Below are 22238 nucleotides of genomic sequence, written 5' to 3' on the forward strand. Positions count from 1 at the left end.
CTTTGTCCCTTTGTCATACCTGCTTGTCTCTATTGTTCATTTCCTTTGCTTTGTGCTAGTAGCTCCTCACGGACTTAAAAAAAATAAAATAAAATAAAAAATCCTTGTGAGTGGATACAAGACAAATATGGACACATTCAGGTGCTAAAGGTGCTATTGCAAGACATTCATAGGAACAACTAAAAGCAAATCCCTGTCAAATGTTTGAATATAGAACTAGTAAGGCTATATTTCATTCCAAAACTTGGAAGAAAGATTTCTAAGACTGTGTTAAAACTGAAATTCAGTTTAATGCTGATTTCAGCTGCAGATCACAAAAAGGGAAGTTAGTTTGGGAAAAAAATTGGTACTATGTGGAAAAATATGTATCAGCAAATAGTACCCAGTAAGGCCTTTGCTGTGTGAGGCTGACACATGCCTTTTGGAGTTAGAATACTGACTGAATCACAGCTGATCAGATCTTATCTATTGTTCTCTTGAGCTTCTGTTGCAAGCAACTGTCCTTTTTTGCCATCTTGATGTAGATTGCAGGGCTCAAGTTTTTAAGAGGATTGTTCCAAACAGAATCTGGGACACTTTTCTGTGGATTTCCCTATGGTGTCATCTAGTAACATAACCTCCTTTTCCTTCTGATAAGACAGCTTTCACCCTATTCTAATGGCTGCTCTAGAAGTGAGCAGTTATAAACTAACATTAACTGTAACTGAGAGTGTCTGTCCTTTCTTTTTTCTTCATTTGTGGGGATTTCTCTTGACAGGTTTTTTTAATCAAGTCAGTTGAGCTTAAGTTATATATTTTCAGAAGTTAAGACAGGGAGCCTGAGTGTAGGCATCAAGCAATCACTGAGGATAGTAGTGAGATAGTAGATTGAAGCCCTTGAGAAAAAGTACCGTAGGGTGTCGGGATTTATAGTGGTTGTGAGTGTGAATATTTATCTCTACATGATAGAACAATGGGAAGAAGGAATGCTTTAATTTCTTTTGACTGATGCTACTCTCAGATCTAACTGGCTTCTATTGAAAAAAACAATCTTGGAATTCACCCATTAAAATGATGGCTTCGTTAGTACTTGGATGTCATTGTGGCATAGTGGAGAAGCTGTTGGGGCAGGGAGTTCTGGCTGTCTCCTGGTGGTATTGTTTATGTCTATAAGTCATAGAATACTTGTACTCCAAAATAACTCAAGCAGTGGTATCCTGGGATTTGGTGTCTATCATGCCTTTAACCATGTTTGTTCAGTTAACAAATAGATATGGCTTTTCTGATCACCAAACATGGCAATTCTGCTTGTGGCTGAAGAGTCAAGCTGGGCTTTTTCTCTAACTGCAGACCCTTCTGAGTCAGAGTTAACAAATAGTTGACTCTGGTGGGTTAGCAGCTAGAACTCTTGGTTTGTTGTTTTTCATTAACCTAAGCAAGTGGAAGCATCTGAAACACACTTCTAGATTGCTCTTCCAGATCTGCCCTCCAGAGCATCAGTAGGCTATGTCTGGGAGTAAGTTTGATTCCATCACTCAAACTTCCTGTAGTGAGCTGTTGCTTTTTTTTCCTTCCTGCTCCTATCCCTGCACAAATTCTGTACAGGAGTCGACATCTGTGTAGAGATGAAGCAAAAAGGATCCTGCAGCTCCTCTCATTTATCCTGTTCTACCCAGATGTTCTTTGTACAGACCAGTATTCCTTTGGTTGTGGCTGAATTTTAATACCCTTTCTTGTGCTTTCTCTAGTTGATCGTATTGTTGGGCTGGATCAAGTAGCTGGCATGTCAGAAACAGCGTTGCCAGGAGCCTTTAAAACCAGGAAGGGTATGTTCCGAACAGTGGGACAACTTTACAAAGAACAACTGGCTAAACTGATGGCCACCCTGAGAAACACCAACCCCAACTTCGTCCGTTGCATTATCCCCAACCACGAGAAAAAGGTAAAGGAGGTTGTAACTACTGCCCATGTAGTCATAGGTGGACTTCCTTGACAGGGTATGACTGGGTTGTTATATTTTCCCAGTTTTTGCAACAGATCTTGTAGTGGTCCTGTTTATTCAAGGTCTCTCTTTATAGTTATCTTAAATTTGGGTACTCTTTCCAGAATTCGGGAGACTGATCTTTGCGGTTATTTCTAAGGTGGCAAAAAAGCTTTCAATTTCTCATAACAAGAAAAAAAAGAGAACCAACTGCTTTACAAAATAGGGGAGGAGGCGAGGTGTTAAGCCTCTTTTGTACAAGCTTAATGATATTAAGCAAATGTTTTTTTTCCTTATCAGGCTGGAAAGCTTGACCCCCACTTGGTCCTTGATCAACTTCGCTGCAACGGAGTGCTGGAGGGAATCCGTATTTGTCGTCAAGGTTTCCCCAACAGAGTTGTATTCCAGGAATTCAGACAAAGGTAAAGACCAGAAAATAATCTGAATTAGTCTCTACCCTGACAAAGATATAAGTGTGAAAACTGAACTATTTTGTTACAATGCTGTTTTGAAAAGCAGCAGCACCATCCCTTGCTATTCCCCTGCACAAAGCCTCCCAAAAGTACCTTTGTCTTTTTCTCTACTAAGCATGGAGTTACAGTAAGGAGTAGAGGACCCTATGCAAGACTGCTGCTTCATGTTCTTTTGTCTACAGGTGCAGTTTTTTCTTCTAAGAAAACCATAAGCTATTGAAGTCAAAATGTAATAGGAAGTAGCATTCTTTGTTTTCATATGTAACTATGTAATTAATGCAATGCATTCTGCTCTTCAGATATGAAATCTTAACTCCAAATGCAATTCCCAAGGGATTTATGGATGGAAAACAAGCCTGTGTGCTGATGGTAAGACATTCCATGAACTCTCTTTGAATAGAATAAACATTATGGATGTGGTGAGGAAACTGGAGTTGTGCATTCTGTAAGCATATTAAGTATATCTTCTACGCACAGACAGAAATTCAAAAGACAAACGTTTTGTCTGAGAGGAGGAGGGTGCAGAAAACTGTCTTGCCTTCACTATTGGAGGCTCTTGACTAACATGAGGTTCAATAATCATGGGCAAAGAGGGTCCTTCTGTTTCAACAGATGTGTGCACTTTTAGATGCCAACAGTATTCACTGAATCAAAATGTTAAGAAGCATTGTTATCTTTAGTTATGTACTTGAAGTACAAGGTCCAACAAACATTTTGTAAATGCCTGCTGATGGCAAACACTTCCAATGAAAACTCTAATTTATGCAAAGATGCCTGCTTCAGAGGGAAAGTTTTGGCTTTGTAGCTTGATGACTAGGGGACACTGAACTGAATTTAAGAGATTCCTGTTTATTTTGTCTCAGAGGAATATAGTTTCTTCCTCTGAACTGGTGTAAGTATTGACCACAAATCCTTTAAAGGAAGGGAAAGTTGGTTGGGGTGCCTTTCAGATTAGTATTGGAAAAAATTAAATATGAAGAATCAACAGATGTATTCTTCTTAGGAAAGGAAGAGGACTTTTAGAAAGAAAAATATATTCCTTGCATCATCCTTGTAGCTTTGGGTGCTAGAGGTAGTGTTATATTAAATAATGGCTTTCTAACATGTTTTCTGTCTTATATTGCCTCTGTCTCATGCCATGCTTGGCTGAGCTCCAAATCTTCTAATTGATTCAGGGATTTTGCAGGAGTTAGCAGTGTTGGCTGACCTGACTGGGTTATTGTGGGAGAAAAGGGGATCTTATAGCTGTGAAAGACATATATTCTGCAATGTGACATGAAGCAATCTTTGCAATAAATGTATTCTTCTCTTTCTCTCATTTTAGATCAAAGCATTGGAGCTGGATTCTAACCTTTACCGAATTGGACAGAGTAAAGTGTTCTTCAGAGCTGGAGTCCTTGCTCATCTCGAAGAAGAGAGAGATCTGAAAATCACAGATGTCATTATAGGCTTCCAAGCATGCTGCAGAGGCTACCTGGCCAGAAAGTAAGGATCAGATTTTATAAAGTACATTATAAACATATGTGTTTCTCTTCTTCAGGTGCAAGTTTCTCTTCCAAAAAAAAAAAAAGCTGATTACAAATTATTTTTTGTCTGAAAGACCATGATTTGTTCATTGTATACAATTATGTTGATAATTGTTTTAGAGTTGTTCAATCTCTGTAATACTTGAGTTCTTGCACGTGCAAGAAAATATATATGCTGCTGTCCTACATACAGAGCAGTAATGACTATTTCCTTCCATAGGAACACTATACAGCAATATAGCAGGCAACTTTTAAGTTTGGGTTTTTTGTTGTATTCTTTTTTTGTGAAAGTACTGCAAGTTACAAATGTGATATTTCAAAGGTCTTAGCACAGGGATTTCTCTGAAACTGTTAGGTGGGACTGCAAATGGTATATATCTAAAAACAAGAGTAGTATCTGTCAAGTACAAAACACTTGTTTTATATCTCCTTGTGGGAAGTGAGAATGAGGCTTCTAAGATTAGAAGGTGATAGGGAAAAACTTTTTTCAATACAGAGGAAATTGAGTAAAGGAAAAGATAACCAGTATTACCTGAGCAGAAAAAGGCTTTAAAAAGCTGGTGGAATTTCACTGCAAATTTTGTTCTGCCTTTTTTTTTTTTTTTTTTTTTTTGAGGAGGGAACCTTCTAAAAATATAATAATATTTTAAAAATAAAATATAATATTAAAAAAAAAAAAAGTTATCCAAGAGTGGTCTTGGTTAAGCGATTAGTGTCCCACTGTGGGTGTCTTTGTTATCTGATCTCCATTTACTTTGTAGAGCTTTTGCCAAGCGCCAACAGCAGCTGACAGCCATGAAGGTGCTCCAGAGGAACTGTGCTGCCTACTTGAAACTGCGGAACTGGCAGTGGTGGAGGTTGTTCACCAAGGTAATATTTTTTCCATTTATAAAAGTTTTGGCAAGAGTTTGTAGTTGTGATTTAAGCTTCTCAAGTTGAACCACAGCAAAAAAAAAAAAAAAAAAAAAACGACAACAAAAAACCACTTCCTTTTCAGTTGAGCTTGCTTATAACTGCACCTTGATTCATTTTGATGGAGAACATTGTAACATATTTTATATCTATGCAGTATTCCTGCAGAAAAAAAAAAGTGCAAGGCTATGTGCAAGTAATGTGGAAAAGCAGAAGTCATCATTTAATATTTTATGCGTAGAAGAGGATTGCTTGCTTTGGTAGCATGTCACTTCAAAAACTCACCTAACTACATGGCCAGTCAATTTAGCTAGACAAAAATTGCTAACACAGAGAGAGGTTTGTCACCTCTTTCTCCAGAATTGTGAAAGCAAAATGAAAACACTGGAATCTGATTCTACTGTTAGACTTATACATATTTTATCTTTATAAAGACAATGAGCACATGAAGAAATAATCTTTTTCCTGAACTCACGGGATTTTTTGCTCTTCAACTGTGGAGACTGTGCAGCGAAATCAGAGTTGAAAGTAGTTTTCTTCTTCCTATGAAGACTTCTAAGGGTTTGGTGGGGAAGCACAGAGATGAGTGGTGGTGTTGGTTTGTGTACATTGACTGCCCATGCACTGTAATTTGCCCCACTGGATGGCAAATCTGTTTTACTGTTATTACTGCTTACCCCTTGAGACTCTTGAACTTTTTACCCATTATTTTCCTGAATTATCCCATCCTGGAGGAAACATTGGTTAGTCAGGCAAGCAGAGGGTTAGTGGCAAAACAGATTGTGTCTAGTCCTCTGTAGTTCTCCCATGGTTCGTAACAAAGTAATGGGTCAGTCCTTCATATATGATACTTACAAAAAATGTTGTTTTATTGGATGCTCATCATGTACAAGAGCATTTTGTCATGTTCTTAACGTTTATTAAATACATCCCATTCCCTTGCTTTCCTTTTTAGGTGAAGCCCCTATTGCAAGTAAGCAGACAGGAAGAAGAGATGATGGCCAAGGAAGAAGAACTAATAAAGGTTAAGGAGAAGCAGTTAGCTGCAGAAAATAGACTGAGTGAGATGGAGACATTCCAGGCCCAGGTGAGTTGTGTGTAAAACTCATTCTGTCCACTGCCTTAAGAGCTGCTCCTTTGTTAGTGGTCTGATGCATAAGCTGCAGTATTCCTGCTGGCTGAAATATGTGACTTTGCTCTACCTTGTTTGGTTTTGCTTGCCCTTCTCCCCAGCTCAGTTCATAATGATTTCCTTGTTACAGCCATTATGTGTAAAGTCTCTTTTGGCTGAGTATTATAGCAAGCTGGTTGAATTCAGCCTCATCGTAAATGGAATTATTTTTGTTTGGAACACAGAAGGTGGCAGCAGGCTTGTTTTCCTGCAGGGATGATACCTACTAACATTACTTTTGTAGGGGAAAATTAAACAATCTCCTTATTTCAAATGGTCATGGTCTCTAGAAATTTGTTAGGGCTAATGTGAATGGTTTGTGAAGGGAATCAAACACTTAAAAACTGCATTTTGACATTTAATCTTTAACTCATAGCAGGAGACAGCTGAAGTTGTTACACTACAACTGTGGAACATTGGAATATATACCTTCAGTTGATATAAATTACTTAGTGCTTTGGTAAATTGGAGTTTGTCTTACTGTTGTTTCTGCTTTGTGTACTATGAAGCTAATGGCAGAGAAGATGCAGCTGCAAGAACAGTTGCAAGCAGAAGCTGAACTCTGTGCTGAAGCTGAGGAGATAAGAGCCCGCCTGACAGCCAAGAAGCAAGAACTGGAGGAAATATGTCATGACTTGGAAGCAAGGGTGGAGGAAGAAGAGGAACGGTGTCAGCATCTGCAGGCTGAAAAGAAGAAAATGCAGCAGAACATTCAGGTAATGCATTAGGAATGCCATCTCTGGTATCAGTAAACAGGATAATAAGAATCAGAGTGGTTTGTTTTGTCTTATATTTTGGAGGGAATCAGAGGAGTGAGAATAACAATAAAAGAAATGCAATTGAAAAATCTATGCATGGAAATAATGGGACAGAACAATTCTGATGCCTCAGGCATTGAAACAGTCATCTGGAATGTGTTATTCCATTCTTGAAGGTGGAGGTTATAGCTACTTGTGAAATAACTGGAAAAGTTTTTGCTTGAACCAGGTGTTTTGGGAACAGTAGTATTCTTTGCAAAACAGTATTGTTTTCTTCTGCTATAAATTTTATTTACTGAAGTGCAGTATGTTGCATCAAGTCAAGACAGAGAAGTCAATTCTGGAAAGTGCTAATATTACCTTGTAGTAGGGGTAAAAAAAAAAAAAAGTTGAAAATTAGAACTTGGCTATTGTGATGGTTATATTGTCCAGTAAGCAGCACTGACAAGTTCCTTGCTTTTGTGTTTGTGTTGTGAAGGAACTAGAGGAGCAGCTTGAAGAAGAGGAAAGTGCAAGGCAGAAGTTGCAGCTGGAAAAAGTGACCACAGAGGCCAAATTGAAGAAATTAGAAGAAGATGTGATAGTTCTGGAAGATCAGAATCTCAAATTGGCCAAAGTGAGACTCCTGCAGTTTTCTCTGCAATCTAAAGATTTTCCAGTGACTCTCTTGGAGCTACTAGTTCCCTTTTTATGGGAAATTTATGAATTAATTCAATCTGGTGATAAGCAGCTCTAACCTGAATTTATTTATGATATTAGGTGCCTGTCTGTATTTTTTTACAGATCAGTGTTGTATATTTAAATACAGTTAGTCAAGTTAGCCTTGACTAACTAGCAATAGGTAAGCAAATCTTTTCTGGTACTTTGTTGTGCCAGATAGTATCAAGTTACTTCACAAACAGGCTTCCCTTTCGGCTTTGAAAGGGTTGTCAGATACAAATCTGTAACCCACTGTTTATTGGAGTATTATCTGCAATCCTGAATGGGTTTGTTTCCTTCCACATCTCCTTGTTGCAGTAGTAGGCACTAATGACATGGACATCTTTAAGCACAGTCAACTCTGAAAATTTTCCTGTAATTCCAACAGCTGCCTTGACAATAACTTCTCAATTCTGCAGGAAAAGAAACTTTTGGAAGACAGAATGTCTGAATTTACAACAAACCTAACAGAGGAAGAGGAGAAATCAAAGAGCTTAGCCAAACTCAAGAACAAGCATGAGGCCATGATCACAGACCTGGAAGGTGACATTTTTTTGTATATTTTAAAAAGCAGATCCTGCAGATGAATTGTTTGTTCAATTTTGGGTGGATTCTTGTTTAAAGCTGTGGAATTTCAATTTCATTTCTAAAGCTTGAGTCTCAATCTGGTTTTTGAGGGGTTAAAAATCAGTCTATAGTGTGTATGCTATTGATTGGTTTGACAGAGCTGTTCAGTGGCTGGGTGAAGGTTATGTGCCTTGTCAGCTGAGCCCGTGATCTAAATAAAAGTTCTCTCCAAAGCAGCAGGCCAATGGAGAAGAGAAGCTGGTTCTCTTTCCTCTCCTACTGTGGAAGGGTCTCCACCTTTCTACTTCCGGCAGCATCAGTTTGTCAGGGTTAGTGTGGGTTTTGATGCTCTGTCTGTGCAAGTTCTTCAGAGTTCAAGCTAGATGCACTTTATCATGGGGCTAACCAGGTCAACACAGCAGGAGATAGCCTATTTAACTGCAGTAAAAGGAGAGCAGTCCTTGTGTTCAGCATCACTTAATGAGTGCCGTGTGGTGTGGATGTTGGGAGAGACTAGCATTGTGCTTGTTGTTTATTGTTTTTTACAATGAAGTGGGGAAGGAGGTTTGAATGGAAAATGAGGGAAAGGAAAATTGCACATGTATCTTTTAAGTGCAAAACATGCGAGCCATCTGCATTATCCTGACATAATGATGCACTCCAGCTAGTTTTTACAGTTGTATTACCAGGAAAGATATTATTGCCTGAATAGCTTTATCTTCTCTCCGTGCACAATGTTCTTTGAATGACTTTATATCATTGTGCAACTTACTTTGTCCTTATCTCCATTAGAACGTCTTCGACGTGAAGAAAAGCAGAGGCAAGAATTGGAAAAGACTCGTCGAAAGCTTGAAGGAGACTCCAGTGATCTGCATGACCAGATTGCTGAGCTGCAGGCTCAGATTGCAGAACTCAAATTACAGCTGTCCAAGAAGGAAGAGGAGCTGCAGGCAGCCTTAGCTAGGTGAGAATCTGACCTATGGTACTGCCACGTTAGGAAGTATTTCTTCTAGTCTTGTGTCACTTTGGAATCTATGTATTTCAGTCTGTGAACTGTTATGATTCATATCCTAAGGCATCGGAGTTCTTTGGCTGTTACTCACTGCCACATTCTCTGTACAGACTTAGGCTATCACTGCAACATGCACTGCACAAGTTTTGCTGTAGGATTTCAAAGGGGATTAAAAAATAGTGGCAGGGCACTGTCTCTCTGTGGTAGTTGCTATATTTGTCTATTCAGTGAAGTGTCTGACTTCCATTGTAAAATGGTGCTTTTTCTTCTGCTTCTGTTCTGCTTCTGTTGTCAGTCTTCCTCTGTCCCCTTCTTTAAGGTAAGTAATTGTGCTCTCTGAAGTATTGAGAGTTAGAACTTCGAATTTTGTAGGTGATCTATGGATCAAAATTTGAAAGTAATCACGTAGAGCCGATCTATACCAGCTTTTTTTCTGGATTATTCTTGTAGGACAGGAGGTTTTCATTTCTGTATGCTTTAAATCTGGCTCTGACCAGAACTCTATGTTAAACACAGGGTGGAAGAAGAGGCCGCTCAGAAGAACATGGCCCTGAAGAAGATCAGGGAACTTGAGTCTCAGATCACTGAGCTGCAGGAAGACCTGGAGTCAGAGAGAGCTTCCAGGAACAAAGCCGAAAAACAGAAACGAGACCTGGGAGAAGAGCTGGAAGCATTGAAAACAGAGCTAGAAGACACTTTAGATTCTACAGCTGCTCAGCAGGAGCTCAGGTAACTCCAACATGTAGCTGTGTTGTATAGTCTGGTTTTGTTTTTGACTTCTTTGTTAAAATAAATGCAAGTCTTCATCAGAGCATGCTGGTTAGCAGTCTCTGATGGCTACAAAAGGAGGCAGCATGCAAGCTGTAGTCAAAATTGCATTCCCTTATCTGATGTAAGAAAGTTAGTTTGTTCTGTAACCTTAGTAGTGGTGATACCCAAAACATTCATGCTTTTGAATTTGATTTTTAGCTGAAAACAATGTTGTGAGCTTGTACTTAAGAAGGGTTCAAAGATAAGTGTTAACTTTGAAAAGTGTATTTGTAGCATGTAGGGCTAACCAAACCTTGGTGTTTTTCTGCATTAGAGATGCTGTTTGTGGATATGCATATCCGTTTGATTCTCTCCTTGGCATCTAAATAAAAGCTGTGAATTTTGCAGGTCAAAGAGAGAACAAGAAGTAACGGTTTTGAAGAAGACCCTTGAGGATGAGGCGAAGACACATGAGGCTCAGATCCAAGAGATGAGGCAGAAACATTCACAAGCCATTGAAGAACTGGCAGAGCAGTTAGAGCAAACCAAACGGGTATGTGGAACAGGGAGTGCAAGACCAAAGCAGTCAGCCTCTCTTGAAGTGATTGAAGTGATAGCTGCTCTATGGCAATGTTTTAATACATGACACTAGGTTTTCTGATTCACATACTCTTCATTCCTTGGTAGATCATTTTGCACTATGAAGCGTATTACAGTTGTTTTAAATAGTTGCCTTCATTCATTTATTCCCATCAGGTACCATATACTGAATAGCCAAAATATTGTTTAGTTCTTTTCACTGCTAGCATTTGCTGAGCTGTACAACCTTTAATTTGGAAATCTGATGGTGCAAGACTATGTCCTTTATTGTTGTCTGCTCTGATTGTTTAATTGTCTCCTGCTTATCAGGCGTTCACATGGGTTTTTTTCTGAGTAAGCAGTCTAAGACTTAGCTGTTAAACATGCAACATCAGTTTGTTGGAATAATCTGGAGGAAAAAAAAGCATAATCACTCACTGGATGTATTCTGCTGTATCTTCTGTCTGAGGTATTTTGCTATTTTTTTTCTCCCCTCCAGGTGAAAGCAAATCTTGAAAAAGCAAAACAAGCTCTGGAAAGTGAAAGGGCTGAACTGTCCAATGAAGTAAAGGTACTTCTGCAAGGCAAAGGGGATGCAGAGCACAAGAGGAAAAAAGTAGATGCTCAGCTCCAGGAACTGCAGGTGAAATTTACAGAAGGTGAAAGAGTGAAGACAGAATTGGCTGAGAGGGTGAACAAGTTGCAGGTGAGTGGCATGGGTTTTCCTTAGCTTCTGTGGTAGCCAAGGAATAGAGAGAAAAGAAGGTTATAGGGTGGTACCTCCCTATGGTTAAATTGAAAATCTCTTGTTCCTCCAGGGGATAAAGTTCCTACAAAAAAGCACAGACATAGTTTGCTTCCCAAGACTCAGCAAACTCCTTAACTCGTTGTCAGTTCAGGCCATTAGGACTGCTGTCATTAATGAGCAGCCCCAAAAAGATGCTTCCCTTCAGTGTGCAGCAGTTTGTAGTGTACTGTTCTGTAACCTTTAAGCTACTTGTGAGCTTAGAGTGGCACAGTCTGGTGATTTGGAAGAATGTATCTTGATAGTTTGAGTGTGGTTGATGGTGAAAAGGAGTGGCTAAAGGGAGATGCTGAAATTCAGGATTTTCTCCAACTCTCTTCAAGATAAACAAGAAATATCTTTGGTTCACACCAAGCATAGTCTTTTTTGGTGGACTTTCATTAGATTTAGCATTGCTGGTGTATGCATACTCTTCTGGAGTCTGAAAATGTGACTTGGAGTATCTACATGCTGTCCTGAAGCAAATCATATGTGATAAAGACATTAAAAGACAGAAGAATGTTGCAATAGAGCCTCTTTTGGATTCTTCATATTTCATCCCTAGGTATTTAGAAATAACACGTTTCTTCTCCCAAGAGATGATACACATGCCTTACTTTTGAGAAGTGCCTTGTTTTTCACTTTCAGGTCTTGCAGCTGTTCATGGCTTTGTTCTTGCTGATGCACTTAATAAATGATACTCTCATATCTCCTTCAGGTTGAGCTGGACAATGTCACAGGCCTTTTGAACCAATCTGACAGCAAATCAATCAAATTAGCAAAGGACTTCTCTGCTCTGGAGTCACAGCTTCAGGATACTCAGGTGAGAGCTTTGGAAGCCAAGGCATCCGTATCATCTGTATATCTTACATCCACTGTCACAAATTATCTCAAATAAAGCGAGAAAGCAATCTGCACTGCTGTTAAGAACTGACTATACAACACTTCAAAGGGTTGACTCTGGCTGCTTTGTTAACGGGCTGTGCTGCATGGTATTGAGAGCATTTCTATGAAACAAGCACTTTATCTTCCTTCTGCTGCTTCAGTATATGGAACATACGTAACTTTCCATGTCTTAGAATTAGAAGTTAGATATTAAGTAATTTTGAATGGACACTGACATTATCTACTTAGGAATCTTTTAAAAACAGTCTCAAGGATAATGCACAATTCAAAAGTTAGACACTAGTTTGAAGATTGGTTTCTACAAGTCATTCAGCTTAAGTACTGGCAGCAGAAGTTAGTAAATGTTGTTGGTGCCCCAATTTGGTAAATGACTGCTGTCTTTGAATTCTGCTAAGAGTAAAGTTGTTCTTAACCATGCTAAGTCACTTAATCCTGTTGTCCATTTCTGTGATACTTGAGTATGAGAAAGTTGTGTAGCAGAGTATGGCCACATGCTTTTTAATGCTGTATGTGCTACTCAGAGGACTCCAGAAAGGACTGTGGGTAGCTGTGCAGGAAGACAGTACTTGTGTGGCAAAAAAAGTTTACTTTAATCATGAGAGTGTACAGAGAATAGGATCTTTGTCAGTATTTTGTTCCTATACTGACTCACTAGAAGACAGTTACTTAAATTTTATGTTCAATTGTTTGATCTGTGAAATGACAAGCATAATTAAACTAAACTTCAAAAATATTCCTGCTGGAGAGAATGACTGAGGATGGTGAGCCTTTAAATCCAAGGAGATGTGCTGAGTTCATCTTGGTACTTGTATTGTAGGAGCTGCTGCAGGAGGAGACTCGCCTAAAGCTGAGCTTCAGCACCAAACTGAAGCAAACAGAGGATGAAAAGAATGCTTTGAAAGAGCAACTGGAAGAAGAAGAGGAGGCAAAGAGAAACCTAGAGAAGCAGATCTCTGTTCTTCAGCAACAGGTACAGTCTACCTTCCGTAAACCAAACACTTGAGAGGAGAGGAAGTGTAAATGCAAGTCTGACTTGAAGGATGTAAAATGTAAATGCGGAGTGGGCATCTAATGAGAGAACCTTTGATGGACAAGGGTGATCCTGCTTATTTGAGTGAGTGTCTGATAATGATCATACAAACTGTAGATTTCTACCCAGAAATTCCTTTGGAATCATTGATACAGTGTTAATGGTTGTAGATGATTCCTTCAGAACTCAACAGACTTATTTCCTCAGTTCATCTGGTGCTATTAAACCACATACAGTGTTGTGCTATGTGTGGTGAGGTTCACGTGCAGACTTTTCTGTCCTTCAGGCAGTAGAAGCCAGGAAGAAGATGGATGATGGTCTGGGCTGCCTTGAGATAGCAGAAGAGGCCAAGAAGAAGCTGCAAAAGGACTTGGAGAGCTTAACCCAGCGTTATGAGGAAAAGATAGCTGCATATGACAAGCTGGAAAAAACAAAGACCCGCCTGCAGCAAGAGCTGGATGACATCGCTGTGGACCTGGATCATCAGCGCCAGACAGTTTCTAACCTAGAGAAGAAGCAGAAGAAGTTTGATCAGGTATGACTTCGGTCTCAATGCATTCAGTGTAGGTGCATCTGACTTGGCAGATTTGCCTCCAAGAATATCTAAACAGTGCTGTTTGGAGAATGTATGTTTATTTCTGAACTGAGGTATAGCATATAAAGTGGAGAGGGAGGCTGTCATAGAGAGAAACTTGTTTTGTTTCATGCACAAGAAGTTTAGTGATGTGCCTTTTCCCAAAGGACTAACATTTATATTGACAACAGCATCAAGTTGTAAATGTTGGCTGCAGTTTTGAGGGGCTGATATGTTGGATGCCTAGGGAATCAGGTTTATTTACCATGGGGTCAGCATATTATTGAAGATGGGATGGTATGCATTTTCTGAAGACAGTTTTTCTTGATTCTGTCCATGGCAGAATGCTACTTAGAAGGCAGTAACAGAAAAGGTGCGTGTTTACCTTGTTAAAAATGGTTTAGTGATTTCTCAAAATTCTGTGCTCTTGTAGCTCTTGGCAGAGGAGAAGAACATCTCTGCCAAATACGCGGAAGAGAGGGACCGTGCTGAAGCTGAAGCACGTGAGAAGGAGACAAAGGCCCTTTCCCTGGCCAGAGCCCTTGAAGAAGCCATAGAACAGAAAGCTGAGCTGGAACGAGTCAATAAGCAGTTCCGCACAGAGATGGAAGACCTGATGAGTTCAAAGGATGATGTTGGAAAAAGCGTAAGTATGGGGCTACAGTATCTGCACAGGAAATGTCACAAAGACAATATTGTTAATTTAATGCTGCAAAATACTTATGCTAGTGTGAACATGGAGAATTGTAGTAGAGAGAACTGAACACTTTGAGGATTTGTGAATGTTACATTTGTATTACATTAGTGAGCAGGAAAGTTGAGTGGGAAGAGCCTGGAAATGACCCAGATGATGTGATGGTGAACTGAGACTTGTATTGTGATGGAGAAGGTGCGATGTGAGATGAATTAGAGGCTGTGGCAAAGTGAAGGTCAATCTAGTGATAGGACTAGAGGGAATGGACTCAAGTTTCACCAAGGGAGCTTCAGGTTGGTTATCAGGAAAAATTAATTCTCAGAAAGAGTGGTCAGGCACTGGAATGGGCTGCCCTGTGAGGTGGCGGAGTCATGTCCCTAGAGGTGTTTGAGAAACATTGAGATGTGTTGCTAAGGGACATGGGTTAGTGGAGAGATATTGGTGGTAGGTGGATAGTTGGACTTGATGGTCTTGGAAGTCTCTTCCAACCTTAGTAATCATAATCCATGTGGCAGCTTGCAGCTCTGTGAGCAGCTGGTTCGGAGGAGTATCCCTGCATTAATATAAGGAACAAATACAGTGTCCTTGAGTCTTGTCTTGAGTGGCTCTTCTCAGGCTATTTTGTTCTTAGGATTGGTGAAAGTGTCCTTTTTGAGGAAACCCTGTATGTGGTACTGTGCTGTAGGTCCATGAGCTGGAGAAGGCTAAGCGAGCCCTGGAGCAACAGGTGGAGGAGATGAAGACGCAGCTGGAAGAGCTGGAGGATGAATTGCAGGCCACAGAGGATGCCAAACTGCGGCTAGAAGTGAACCAACAGGCCATGAAAGCACAGTTTGACCGAGACCTCCTGGGACGTGATGAACAGAATGAAGAAAAGAGGAAACAGCTGATTAGACAAGTAAGAATTGCTCTGTAAATCCTGAAAGTGTTCTGCAAAGGCACTTATGTCCAAAGATGGCTAAGACAGTGCCAATCCACACATCATTGTTAATGATAACTCTCCAGTCAGTGCTGCAAAGGCATGATTTTTCAAACAGCCTTTGCCTATCTGAAGATCCTGTGTTGCTTTATTAGTAAGGAATGTTAGCCCTCATCCCTCTGTCAGGAGGGATTAGAACAAGTCACGTACTTGCACTTGAGTGCAATTTGTCAGCTGGATATGAAAAGCAGCTTTGGGGAAATCAAGGAGCTGATTTCCACTGATGCCTAAATTTCTCTGTACAGGTGCGGGAGATGGAGGTGGAATTGGAAGATGAACGAAAACAACGTTCCATTGCTGTGGCTGCCAGGAAGAAACTAGAGCTGGACCTGAAGGATCTGGAAAGCCATATAGACACTGCTAACAAAAATCGTGATGAAGCCATCAAGCAGCTCCGCAAACTGCAGGTGAGGAACTGCAATTGTTTTAGTTGTCAGTGTAAAGCTTATTTACCCAGGGAAATGAGATACAAGATTTCACCTCATGAGAACCATGCATCAGTGTCACAAGAGCAGCAACTTGGTAGCATTTTACCAGGAAAGATTTATTGGCGTTTCAAATATCCTTCTAACCCCCTTCTGCGTGTTTAATTCCCTCAGAGACAAGCTGCTGGGAAAGTCTGCTCGAGTGCTTGCCTCATATCAGTGTTTCTGTAAAGGATTATGGAGTTGCAGAGCTAGAGAGACTTAAAAGATGATGTAGGCCTTCTCCTGCCTGAAACAGTTCTGTCATACCGTTCTAATTCCTACAGGCATGTGTCTGATCTGTTCTTAGGAAAAACGCCAAATCCTCCCTTAGGCCATCCATTCCACTGCTTCACTAGAAAGCTTCCTGTACTCCTCCCTCCCCATATCTAAGAATTGTTTTCCCCTGCAATTTTAAGCAACTCTGTTTGCTTCCATTACTACTTCTTGTTTCTCGTGAAATGAAGCTAGATAATTTCTTTCTTTTACAGCTGCCTTTTAGGTAGCTGAAGACTAACAAAGTCCCCATTTCCACTTTCCCTCCCTGTATTTCCTGTAAGATAAACGTAAGCATTTGTTCATGCAGATGCTCTGAAATCCATCCATTTTTATTCTCCTTTTTCAGGCACAAATGAAGGATTACATGCGGGAACTGGAGGACACACGTACCTCCAGAGAAGAGATTTTGGCTCAGGCCAAAGAAAATGAGAAGAAGTTGAAGAGCATGGAGGCAGAGATGATCCAATTGCAGGAGGTAATGGCATATGCATGCAAGTCAAGGGTTTGTTTGTTTTCTTGACCAGGAACCAAGCATGACAGTTTAAGCTTGAACGGTTGTTCTTTTCCTTTCTTTTGTTTTTTTTTCCCACTCTGCTCAAATACAAGGTCTCTTTCTAATTGCTGAATTCAGTCCTTTCTTGACAGCTGCAATAGGAGTGATGCAAAACAAAGGAAGTTGTGAAGTGGGAGGGAAACAAACCATGTCTTATAATTCAGTCTGGATCTAGCTAGAGGCTGTACCACCCATTACTAGTAACTTCTTTTTCCTATGCTGCATTAGTTGATCACTTCCCATTGCATCAGTGACCGTCTCGTTTTCATTCCAGGAACTTGCAGCTGCTGAGCGTGCCAAGCGCCAGGCCCAGCAAGAAAGGGATGAACTGGCTGATGAGATTGCCAACAGCAGTGGTAAAGGGTGAGTAATGTTCCCTGCTCAAGGGTGGAGGAGCTGGTTGGAGAAAATACTTTGCAGGCTGTTATTTTTATGTAGACTGCTGTGTGTACTGCATCCTCTGTGCTTTCAGAAGATGGAGCTTATTTCATAAAATAAAAAGTGGCAGGTTTTCCCCCGGGGCATTAATGTTGCCAACATCATGTGAATGTTTGTGTGTCCCACAGAGCGCTGGCCATGGAGGAGAAGAGACGCCTGGAGGCCCGGATAGCACAATTGGAGGAGGAGCTGGAGGAGGAACAGGGCAACACTGAGATTATCAATGACAGGCTCAAGAAGGCAAATCTTCAGGTACTTATGCAGGCTGGATGTATGAGCAGAGGCTCTCTAGCCTGTGTAAATTGTCAGCCTGTGCTCTGAAAAATGTCAGCTGCTGCTCTGTGGATGTTACGAGACCTGGAAAGACATGAGCAAGGTGAAACACCTGAATGCCACAACAGAGAAAATGTGGTGGGCGGTTGGAGCTCATGTTAACTCACTGGTTCTGATCCTGGAGTATTAAATGGTTTTGGTAGCTGGAACCATCTCCAAAGTTTATCAGGAATTTCCGGTCCTTTTTTTCCTTTTTTCTTTTTTTAAATTGAGAATCTATGAGAAGTATGATCTGTAGTCTGCTTTTCTGTCTTGGCGTGCTGAACAGTGCCACAGTGTGTTTGGAAAGTGACTTTCCTGCCAGTTCTATGCTTCTTCAAATGGACTATCCATATGGAATTTGTTAGGCTGCTATAAAAACAGTGATCCTAATCTGTCTGTTCTCTGCTGTGCTTTATCTTTCCGACTTTAGGAGTCAGGCATGCTGTTCTGTTAGCTCTCTACAGCCAAGAACCTAGGCTGATGGTTTTCCAAGTGGTGGCTCTACTCCAAAGAACATAGCTCTCTACTTGACTATCAGCCAGAGCCCTGGATTGGAAGTGGATTGAGTTTTTGCCCTTTCATCTTTGAAAGTCAGTAGTTTTAGGCTGCTTCTTTGTAGCTGAAGCAGACAGACAGCAAGTAAGCGATAGATCAGTAAAGCACATGTATTGAATTCACTTTACTTCAGGATGGATGCAGTTCACTAGGCCTGGTAATTATTGTGTTAAGTGCCAGACTGCTCCTTCACCCAAGAGAGGCACAATTGGCAAACATAGTACTAAGAGGAGGTTGATAAGCCTGTTTTTCGAGTAATTACTTTAAAAAGTTGGAATAAGCTAAGAAATTTTGAGAAGTAGTTTGTATCTCTGTCTACAGACCGCTCCTCCTGTAGCAGAGCTATTCCAGGTGTTCAGCTCACCCTGAGGGTCCTTTTTCTTTGCATGTCAGCATGTGTCTGAGAAACAAATCAGCCCTTCAGGCTGGGACACCCGATATGCTCAGTGCTGCTTCTCTCCACAGATTGATCAGATGAACGCCGACCTGAACGCTGAGCGCAGCAATGCACAGAAGAATGAGAATGCTCGCCAGCAGATGGAGCGCCAGAACAAGGAGCTTAAGCTTAAACTGCAGGAGATGGAGAGTGCAGTGAAGTCCAAGTACAAGGCTACCATCACGGCCTTGGAAGCGAAGATAGTGCAGCTGGAAGAGCAGTTGGACATGGAGACCAAGTATGTCCTGGCCAGAACTCTGGTTGTTTTACAAGCACCCACCCTCTCAGGAATTTTAAGCCTTTGTGAGCAAATACTGACTTGCCAGTATGAGGGTCTCATCATAGAGGTACTGGGTAGTGCTTCCTTGCCCTCATTGTAGAGACTTTTAACTTCAGCCAATCTTAACCAGTCCTAAAGCTGCAGCTGTGATTGCGCTGTTGCTGTTCCTCTGTAGCTTCAGGAAAAAATATCTGTTGCACCAATACCTTTTGGTACCTTTTAATCATCTCTAGGAAACATCGCTTCCCATCCATTTTATTTATTTATTTATTTATTTATTTATTTATTTATTTATTTATTTATTTATTTTGGTAATCAAAAATTAGTGTGACTTCTGCTGTCCTCTTTGTTTCCAACTTACCCACGTCAGTTCTTCCGGTTGGGGACAACGAGGGATAAATTCATGTCTGAGCTGTTGCTGTATTTCTGTGCAGGGAACGCCAGGCTGCCAGCAAGCAAGTGCGCCGTGCCGAGAAGAAGCTGAAAGATATATTGCTGCAGGTGGATGATGAGAGGCGTAATGCTGAGCAATTCAAAGATCAGGTGTGTGTGGTTACCTACAGCATTGTGGAGTCTGCTGGTAGGAGGGTTTCCCTTCTATGGTCAGGGCATCCTCTGTATTTAAGAGAAAATTAAGAAAAGCTTGAGCTGTCAAGTCCTAGCCAGCTTCTTTCAGGAAGGGGAGACTTGGGAAACTGTTCTTTTTGCCACTGTGTAAGTGAGGGAACACTGACCTCTATCCCTGCCCATTCTAAGGCGGACAAGGCGAACATGCGCTTGAAGCAGCTGAAACGCCAGCTTGAGGAAGCAGAAGAAGAGGCCCAGAGAGCCAACGCATCTCGCAGGAAGCTCCAACGCGAACTGGATGATGCCACTGAAACAGCTGATGCAATGAATAGAGAGGTCAGCTCCCTCAAGAGCAAACTCAGGTATGGCAGAGCATTTTGTGCAGTACCTTGGCAGCCGGCGCAGCATAGGCTTGCCGTAGCTGCCCACAGCAGCCTGTTTCCTTTTTTCCAAGCCTGCCATGTCTGGTGAGCGCGGTAAATCTTGTGTTACTGACATACTGTGTGTCCTTCCCTAGGCGTGGGGACCTGCCCTTTGTCGTCACACGTCGGCTTGTCAGGAAGGGTACAGGAGAGTGCTCCGATGAGGAGGTGGACGGCAAGGCAGAAGCTGGTGATGCCAAAGCTACTGAATAAGTCCTCTCATTTTGCCCAGGTTACACATGATGGAATGACCCATCCACCCTCCCCTTTTCCATTGGACTCTCTGCAAACCCTCTCCTCTTAAATTGGCTGGGGATCTGCAGAGCAAGTCCAGCTCTGTGTATCTGGAGCCATCGGGCATCTGTGTTCCTCGTTTCCTCCTCTTTCCAGTTTCCTAATCCTCTTTGTATTTAATGCCAAAGAGTTGGGGCTCTAAAATCTGAACGGCAGTTTGGCATCTACAAAGTCATGTAGGACTGTCTGTGCCACGTCTGCTGAAGAATCCTTACACAATTTGGAGGGAGTGGGGTTAGGGAAAGATTATTTTTGCTGTAAATCTCCTTTTTGTCTTCAGATGCTAGCTGCAGGGAAGCTCCTTCCTGTATTCTTTCCCCTCCTTCTTTGTTTGCTTTCGGCAATCATGTTCAGTGACCTCAGACTTCTTCCTCTTTTAATCTGCCCACCCACACGGTTTGGGAGCAGTTTCAGGAAAAACGGTGTGCTTTGGCCATGGTAACTCACCCTTTCTTCTTTCACACGATTCCAAGGAGGGGTGAAGAGGGAAGCCCCTCCTGGGACTACCTGGAGGACTTGCCAAAGTTGTCTTTTTTTTTTTTTTTTTTCTCCTTCCCTCCCATCCTTTCTCCTCATTTTTACTGTCTGGACAGATCTCTGAAGTGCAATGATGTCCTGTTAGTGTCTCTGCCTCTGAGCGGTTTCATCTAAGGTAGTGTGGACCAGTAGTTAATGACAGGCTGGGAAAGCAGAACAATATCCTTGTCCTTGTCTGAGAATCTCTAGGGACCAAATATATTTAATGGTAATAGAATCTAGGGGAATTTAATAGGGTAGTGGGCAGAGGGTGGGGATGAGGGGAGGGAAATCCTCTTTTATTGACATGTCCAAGCCTCTTGCACCTGCTCTATAACCAGGGGTTGGGATTAGTTATTGTGCACCATTGACTAAGAGTATATTAAAAACCCTTTAATCTGCACAGATATATGTAAGGCCTTTGTATCTCTCGTAATAAGTAATTAAGATTAAAAAATAAAGGTCTTTATCACTGCCTTTCTATTGGGACCATGGTTATATAGAGATAGTCTTTACTTTTCTACACCGTACACTGGTTGCTGGATTTACCTGTATTCTTAACCATATTGTATATGCTGCATTTAGACCTACTTATGAGCAAAGTAAAAATAATTAAGTATGAAGCGCCATACTGTATGCCTGAAGCGCTCTAAATGCAGGAGCCTCATGTCCCAATTGCTGTCACAAGAAAATTTTAATTTTTTTTTTTTATATATATATAATAAAAGTGCCTTAGCATGTGCCTCAGCTGTGTGTCACCACTACAGTCAGTAATGGATTACTGGTGCTCCACTGATGTTACCAATAAAGATTATCCATGTGCTGCAATCTGTGTGCCTGCGTTGCCGTTCCCTCCTTCCCCAGGTGCAGTGAGGACCACGTGCACCGCTCCCAAAACACAGCTTGTGTCATCAAAGCATCGGCCTGGCCCTGGCAGCAGAGCTGCACAGTTCTCTGATGGCTGGAATTGGATGTTGGTGTATCGCTGTGGCAGCTGGCAGTGGCCAACGGCACAGATTTTGGAGGAAGACAACACACCTCTGCTGTGAGTGTGTGTGTGTGAGTGTGTGTGTGCTTCCGGAGTGTTAACTGTCCAAAGTGTGATGCTCTGCACCTGGGCTGAGCTGGTTCTGTTCCTGGGCTGAATGTGGTGTTTTGCAGCTACAAACGAATTCTCAGCTTTTATTTCCCATCTCTATAGTAACTGGAAAGTAAAGTTAGCAGAGGAGGTGATGGATGTCTCAAAGTCTATTTTATCAATGGATTGGCAAAGCTGCCTTTCACTCATCTTCTAGCTCATCCCCAAAAAATCCTGCCTTTGTAACATTTTGGATAGAATTGAATAAGGAGCTTGTGACTATATTCTGATCAATGGCTGCTTCAGCTGCCCCAGGCCCTCCTGTTCTTAGGTGATACAGCTTAAATCTGCTGGAGCAGCTTCTGGGGCCCTGACCACTGCCACTGCAGCATCACACCTGTAGCTGGGCTGGGGCCTGATCTTACAGCTCATCCGTGGGCCTGAAATAGTCTCCAACTGGCAGAAGTTTAAACCTTGGTGAGAAAGAGCCTTGAGCAGCAGTGAGTGGAAGTGCTGGGACTGCTGGAAAATGAGAATGTAGCCTACAGTAAAATGGCAAGAATCAAAGTCTGCTGCCTCCAGGGGGTGGCATTTGTCTAAGCAAGAGTGGAAAAAGTATTCTCTCTAAAGCCTGAGTTGGGTAGAGGGAAAAAAAACAGGGCATGCA

The 22238-nt window shown here is 41.5% G+C and overlaps 1 protein-coding gene across 2 annotated transcripts in view; it reads left to right on the forward strand.

The window, feature by feature from the left end:
* MYH9 (myosin heavy chain 9) overlaps positions 1–21321 on the forward strand; it is a 68104-nt gene extending 46783 nt beyond the window's left edge. For both annotated transcript variants that reach the window (XM_031600090.2, XM_090142927.1), the window contains exons 16-41: positions 1728–1921; positions 2261–2382; positions 2733–2802; positions 3758–3918; positions 4721–4829; positions 5827–5958; positions 6552–6758; positions 7279–7416; positions 7919–8042; positions 8859–9030; positions 9595–9807; positions 10237–10381; positions 10907–11113; positions 11910–12014; positions 12915–13067; positions 13414–13662; positions 14135–14347; positions 15081–15293; positions 15620–15781; positions 16464–16592; positions 16945–17033; positions 17237–17360; positions 18444–18652; positions 19129–19237; positions 19451–19623; positions 19779–21321. In XM_031600090.2, coding sequence (XP_031455950.1) covers positions 1728–1921; positions 2261–2382; positions 2733–2802; positions 3758–3918; positions 4721–4829; positions 5827–5958; positions 6552–6758; positions 7279–7416; positions 7919–8042; positions 8859–9030; positions 9595–9807; positions 10237–10381; positions 10907–11113; positions 11910–12014; positions 12915–13067; positions 13414–13662; positions 14135–14347; positions 15081–15293; positions 15620–15781; positions 16464–16592; positions 16945–17033; positions 17237–17360; positions 18444–18652; positions 19129–19237; positions 19451–19623; positions 19779–19896 — 4040 coding nt within the window. In that variant the 3' untranslated portion in view covers positions 19897–21321. The remainder of the gene's footprint in view (positions 1–1727; positions 1922–2260; positions 2383–2732; positions 2803–3757; positions 3919–4720; positions 4830–5826; positions 5959–6551; positions 6759–7278; positions 7417–7918; positions 8043–8858; positions 9031–9594; positions 9808–10236; positions 10382–10906; positions 11114–11909; positions 12015–12914; positions 13068–13413; positions 13663–14134; positions 14348–15080; positions 15294–15619; positions 15782–16463; positions 16593–16944; positions 17034–17236; positions 17361–18443; positions 18653–19128; positions 19238–19450; positions 19624–19778) is intronic.
* Positions 21322–22238: the final 917 nt, after the last annotated feature.

Source organism: Phasianus colchicus, chromosome 1 (assembly GCF_987193195.1).
Source record: "Phasianus colchicus chromosome 1, bPhaCol1.hap1.1, whole genome shotgun sequence".
Lineage (NCBI taxonomy): Eukaryota > Metazoa > Chordata > Aves > Galliformes > Phasianidae > Phasianus > Phasianus colchicus.